This window comes from Rana temporaria, chromosome 4, assembly GCF_905171775.1.
Source record: "Rana temporaria chromosome 4, aRanTem1.1, whole genome shotgun sequence".
NCBI classification, from domain to species: domain Eukaryota; kingdom Metazoa; phylum Chordata; class Amphibia; order Anura; family Ranidae; genus Rana; species Rana temporaria.
This window is the reverse complement of record NC_053492.1, coordinates 133,030,612-133,036,803: the sequence shown is the minus strand read 5'-3', so window position 1 is coordinate 133,036,803 and position 6,192 is coordinate 133,030,612. Positions and strand designations below refer to the sequence as shown.

At 56.7% G+C, this 6,192-nt stretch overlaps 1 protein-coding gene across 1 annotated transcript; it reads right to left on the bottom strand.

Moving 5' to 3' along the window:
- Nucleotides 1–202: 202 nt before the first annotated feature.
- Nucleotides 203–5,377, bottom strand: LOC120935648. The gene is made up of 2 exons (XM_040347701.1): nt 4,546–5,377; nt 203–854 (listed from the first exon to the last, which is right to left on the bottom strand). Exons 1-2 carry the CDS (start codon nt 5,375–5,377, stop codon nt 259–261), a joined length of 1,428 nt encoding a protein of 475 aa, XP_040203635.1. The 3' UTR covers nt 203–258.
- Nucleotides 5,378–6,192: the final 815 nt, after the last annotated feature.

The following is a 6,192-nucleotide window of genomic DNA, read 5'->3' as shown; positions in this document are numbered from 1 at the left end:
CTTTTTAAACTTGTAACTCTTTATTTGGCACTGCGGTGTCCTAACCTCTGGTCATAGGCCTCAAGCCGAAACTGGCTCAAAGACGACCGTTGACCGCAGTGCCCCCAATTCACCAACCTTCCAGCTACATTAGTAGACTGGGAACTAGAAACCCCTTCAGAAACCATCCACCACTGGGTACTGGTGTCCATCTTTGGGGTAATATCTTCTGCTGCAAAGTCCGAAAAACACCCGCCACCAGCACCCGAAGGTAACACCTTACCTTCGGGCGCACCTCCACACCCTCATTGCTTGTTGTACCCCCTCCCCTAGGCGCAACGCCCACATGTCAATCCCCACGTCCGTGAGGTGAACACCATCACTCCTGAGGTAACGCCAAGGGTCAACCTCCAATTCCGGGTGCCGAACCACCAGCCCCCCGTTCCTTAGCACAAAACGCCCCACATTCCTGTTGAGCTTCCTGCGCGCACGATTCACCGCGTCTACCGACCTCGCCATCCTCCACGATGTCCTAGCCACCATGTCCGACCACACCACTACCGTCTCCGGGAAAGACAACCGGAGCCGCTGAAAATCGAATTTAATATCCCGCGCTATCTCCAGCATAGATCTCACCCCAAGGTCATTGCCCCCAGCATGAATCACTAGCACCTCCGGAGGTCTGTCCAAACGTGCCCATTTGTGTACCTCCGGCACAACTCTGCTCCATAACATCCCGGGGACCCCCAACCACCGTACCCTCGCCTCCTGTCTCGAGATCCCCAGTTGCCGACCGGACGGGCGCGCCTCCGCCCGTTTTTCCCCCCGAACCACGTAAGAGTGGCCCAAAATCCAGACCAACAAAGGTCCAGTACCTGAAAGACAGTAAGCAACAACAATAACTAACACATCCCCCAATACAGCGACACCCACGTTTCAAAACAGTCATCCAACTCATTTCCCCTTCTCCCAACATCATCTCCCAATCCCTCAACACAAATTTGCCACCAGCTGCGGCCTAACATATGAACGAAACCTCCTCGATTCCCACCTTCCTATCCTCTTTATTGCGTCCTCCCCTAGTCCATTCCTTGCCGCCTCCGTAGCAGCCCCAATCCTAAATGAATGAGCCGAGAACTCCCTTGCAACCAGGCCCAATTCCCCCAAACACTTCCTAAACACCGCCACAAACTGATATCTCGACAGCGGGGCCCCATTTTCGTGTACCAAAAAAGTGCCCCCAACCGCCGGGCGGATGTCCAGATATTTCCGGACCAGCCCCACTGGGCAAAGTTCCGATCCTTCGATCGGGAACACATGGACCGCTCTGCCCTTGCCACTCTGGTCCGTTTTGGACCTTCTGAGCCACAACGTGACCCCCTCCGGGGCCCAACTAACGTCCGATGCCCCCATGCCCCCTTGGACCATTTTCGACGGGCTCACCAGCTCGCCTATCCTAAACGCCCCGAAAAATGCCAGCGCGAATGCCGCGCGAAACAACGTAACTTCAAAACCGGACGACCCCACTGTACCCATCCTATCCATCAACCCTTTTAAAATGTCGAAAGACACCGGGCGGCGTGTGTCCAGCCGCCGCCCTTGCTTCCTGTACCCTTTCAGAGCCTGGCGCACCCAGAAATCCTTTGTAAAATCTGGCAACCCCTGCCACTTGAATAAAAACGCCAAACCGGCCAACTTCTTGTCCAATACCGACTGAGACACTCCTGCCTCGATATTTCTGGACAAAAAGTACCACACCAATGTCCTCACCTCCGGTCCCGAAAGGTGCACCTCAGATTCCATTACCAAGCTACTCCATTCTACCCATACTTTTTCATAGGCCGCCCAAGTACCCGCACTCACCGATTTTTTAATCCAGGTGGAGATGATTCCAATGGAATCTGCCACAGCCACTCCGGACAGGGGACCCCTCGCTCCTCTGCTTCCGGCACCAACTCCCGGAACCTGTCCCACTGGAACCGAGACAAAGCATCAGCCACGACATTTTCAACCCCCGGTAAATGCACCGCATAAACAAACACATTCAGCTGCAGACACCGAAGTACCAAGTGTCTCAGGAGCCGAATCACTGGGGGAGAAGACGCGGTCACGCGAATTTATCACCTGCACGACCCCCAGGTTATCCCCATGGAAGCGCACCTTCCGATCCCGGAAAGACGTGCCCCACAACTCAACCGCCAGCACCACTGGAAACAGCTCCAGCAGCACCAGATTTTTTGTAAAACCCGCAGACAGCCAGGACTGAGGCCAGGGGCCCGCACTCCACTGTCCTTGAAAAAAGGCCCCAAAGCCTGATCCCCCGGCCGCGTCTGTGTACAGCTCTAGGTCAAAATTGCTGACCGGGCCCGACATCCACAAGGCCCTTCCGTTAAAGGCCTCTAAAAAAGAGTGCCAGACCCACAGGTCCTCCCTGTGTTCCTTCACCAGCCTTACATAGTGGTTAGGCAACCTAACCCCCGCCGTGCTGGCCGACAGACGCCGACAAAAAATTCTCCCCATCGGGAGGATCCTGCAGGCAAAGTTGAGCTTCCCCAAGAGCGACTGCAGCGCTCTCAGTTGTACCTTACGCATGCCAATCATCCCCCTGACCTCCTCCTTGAGGCCTTCCAACTTGTCCGCCGGCAGCCTGCATTCCATAGCCTCGGAATCGATAACTATGCCCAAGAACTGAATGACCGACCTAGGCCCCTCCGTTTTGTCGGGCGCCTGTGGCACCCCAAAACGCTCAGCTATGTGCTCCAGCGTGGCCAACAAAACCGCGCAAACCTTTGACCCCGCCGGTCCAATGCAGAGAAAGTCATCCAGATAATGGATAACCGAATCCACCCCCGCCACGTCTCGTACCACCCACTCCAAGAAAGAACTGAACTGTTCAAATAATGCGCAGGACACTGAGCAACCCATGGGCAGGCACTTGTCCACATAGAATTCGCCCTCCCAGTGACACCCCAACAACCGAAAGCTGTCCGGGTGCACCGGCAACAGCCGGAAAGCCGCCTCGATGTCCGACTTGGCCATCAACGCCCCCCGACCGTACCGCCTAACCCAACTCACCGCCGCGTCGAACGAAGTGTAGCACACTGAACAATCCTCCGCATTAATCGCATCGTTCACCGACCCCCCTTTTGGGAAGGAGAGGTGGTGTATGAGCCTGAACTTGTTTGGTTCTTTCTTCGGTACCACCCCCAACGGGGAAACCACCAGGCCTGCTAACGGAGGGGACTCAAACGGGCCACCCATTCGGCCCAGCCCGACCTCCTTACGGAGCTTCTCGGAAACCACTTCCGAGTGTTGCCTAGCTGAACGTAAATTTTTGGACATCGGCGGAATCACGGTCAAATTAGCAGGGATACGAAAACCAACTGTAAAACCCTCCTCCAGGAGTTGGGCAGCCGCCCTGTCCGGATACCTACCGAGAAACGGCAGCATCCTTTTCACCATCACCGGCGTGCTCCCTCTTGCCTGAAGGATCTCCGGAACGGCCCTTGCCCTGCTTGAAGCAGCGGAAAGAGGGGTGATTACCCCCACACCCGGAGCACTCATGCTTGTACCGGCACGACCCTCCGAATTTGCAGTTTCCCTCGTTAAACTGCCAACAAACCCCCTTTTTCTTTCCGGCCGACTGTCCCAGGGAAGAGGCCCCGCCGGCACCCCCCTGAAAAAACGGAGCCGACGTCCTCGGAGCCGTCATAAGGTGCATCAAAAGGCTAATGTCTTTCGCGTCCCACCGAATGTCCGGCCTAATCGCCCGACGTTGCCTAAATTGCTCGTCATAACGAAGCCAACCCGTGCCCCCATAACAACGATAGGCCTCGCTAATCGCCTCCTGGTAGCTGAAGAGCGCCGAACAGTGTTCGGGGTTCTTCTCGCCAATCACGCTGGCCAAAATAGAATAAGCCTGCGACCAATTCGCAAACGTGCGAGGTATGAGCCGATACCTCCGCTTTTCCTCGTCCTCCTTTTTGGAGTCCTCTGGCTTCACCCTATCCAAGTTGAATTTCTCCAACGGTAACAAAGCGAATATCTCCACATACTCGCTCTTCCAGATTTTTTCCCGAACCTCTTGTTTCAAATGTGCCCCCAGCGGCGCATCATAACAAGTGTACACTTGCCCCTTTGCTTCATCTGCTAACCGCACCAAATCCCGCTTCTTGCCTGCGGCCCCTGCCGGCTCGGCAGTCCCTGCCGTCTGCGCCGCCGGTCCTGACCCCAAGCCACCCCCATTCGCCTCCTTCTCAGACACCACTACCGCCGTTGGGGCAGCTGCCGCAGCCGCCCCTCCCGGCCCCCAAGCCGCGGTCGGGCCCGCGGGGGGTCTGTCCCCCCCTTTTAGCTGGCTAACTAACGCCTCTAGCCCCGACAAAAATCTCTGCAACCCCGCATCCACCCCAGGATTCCCCACCTGTGCGTCCGTAACCTGGGAAGATGTCGCACTGCCCCCAGCCACCGCGGGCACCACCAACCTATCCCGGGCCCCCCCCACCCGGCCCCCCACAACCCCATCATCACACCGTAAATTTGAAACAAATGTGGAAAAGGACTTACCGGGCTGCGTGGAAGCAATCCCATCAGCCGATCGTCTGGAATCCCTCGCTGTAGGCACCGTCCTGGGCACGACCTCCTCCTCCGAACCGGACAGCTCCCCATCCGACTGGTCCTCGCACAACCCCTCTTCCCCCGATGATGACCCCCCGGGCAGCTCGGTCCCGGCGGCCGAAGGCCCAGGGCCGGATTCGCTCTCCCTGCGGGCCCTGGACCCGTGAGCGGATTTTGCCGGCGCTTTCCTGCCAGGCGTAACTCTGCTGCGGTCTTCCTCTTGCCTGCTCCCCCTCGCCGTCTGGGCCTCCTGCAAGTGGCTAGCCGCAGCAGCTGAGGGGCTAGCCACCGTAATCTGGGATCCCTCTCGCCGAGGCCTGCTGACCGGGCCCGTCTCCACCTGCTCCACACGTCGGGCGGGCACGGCCGCCGCACCTGAGCCCCCCGGCCGTCCCCCCCTCTGTCCTTGGGTGCTTCTGGTCCCCCCTGCCGGGCCCTCAATGACCCCTGTAGCCGCCGCCGCACGCTTTGCGGGGGGGCCCGATGGGGCCCTGTTCCTTCCGCCTTCCGACCGCTGCTGACAAGGGGATGGGCTGGGTGAATATCTGCGGGGGGGGCGCGACCGCGCTGTCCCCCGGCCGGTGTGACCGGGCCCCGATAGCGCTGCTTCCCCACCGCTCTGAATAATGTCCTGGCCCGTGTGGTTAGGCCCCGACGGCGCCGCGCCGCTTGCTGCCCCGTTCTGAGGGAGAAGTGTCCCCAGCTGACGCTGCAGCCAGTCCTCCCCCCGCACCGCCGCCTCAGCCCTAAGCTGTGCAAACAGGGCTTCAATCCCTGCCATCTCGCCGCCCCTACCTGTGTCCCAACGCTTGCTGTGCAGAAAAATCCCAGTTGCAGGCTGTACAGACCATGCAACTTTGCTCCCCCACGCCTGTCTGCCCGGGAAACTGGCTGGTGGGAGATATATGTAACTCCCCTCCCACAGCTTCTGCTCCTCCTCCCCCCCAGCTACCAGGGTTCTGTTAACCCTGTCATGCCGGCCCTACGCTTACTTGCAGTTGGCTCCGTGCCTCACTGGCATGACATTTGATTGCTATAGGTCGCTGCTATGTCACTCCTTAAACGGCCTTATTAAAAAAGATCTCTAAGCAAAACACAACATTTGGTCATAAATATGTGACATCCGAAGCCATTTCCTGATTATTTTTGTTTTTGGATGAATGATTTGAAATTAAAAAAAAAAAAATGTTCCATAAAGTTTTGAACTTGTAAAGTGAATGCAGCCTGCCTCAAAATGGTAAACTAGCCATTGCAATTTATGTATATGAAAACCCAATTAATAAAATCTCCCATCTCTTGTGGGTGTTATTTTAAAAGTAATTTTTAAACCTGCAGCTTTCATTAAAATAATACCTGATCATCCTGTGTGAGGGTTCTTGTTGAGGCACTTCCTATGATGGTGTAAAAGCTTGTTAGCTTGTGGGAACTGCATGCTAAATATTATGGCCCAGATTCACGTAGATCGGCGCATATTTATGGCGGCGTAGTGCAGCTCAAATGCGCTACGCCGACAGAGGCAAGCAAAGTATTCACAAAGCACTTGCTCCCAACGTTGCGCCGGCGTAACGTAAATTTGAAGGCATTAGCCGGTGTAAG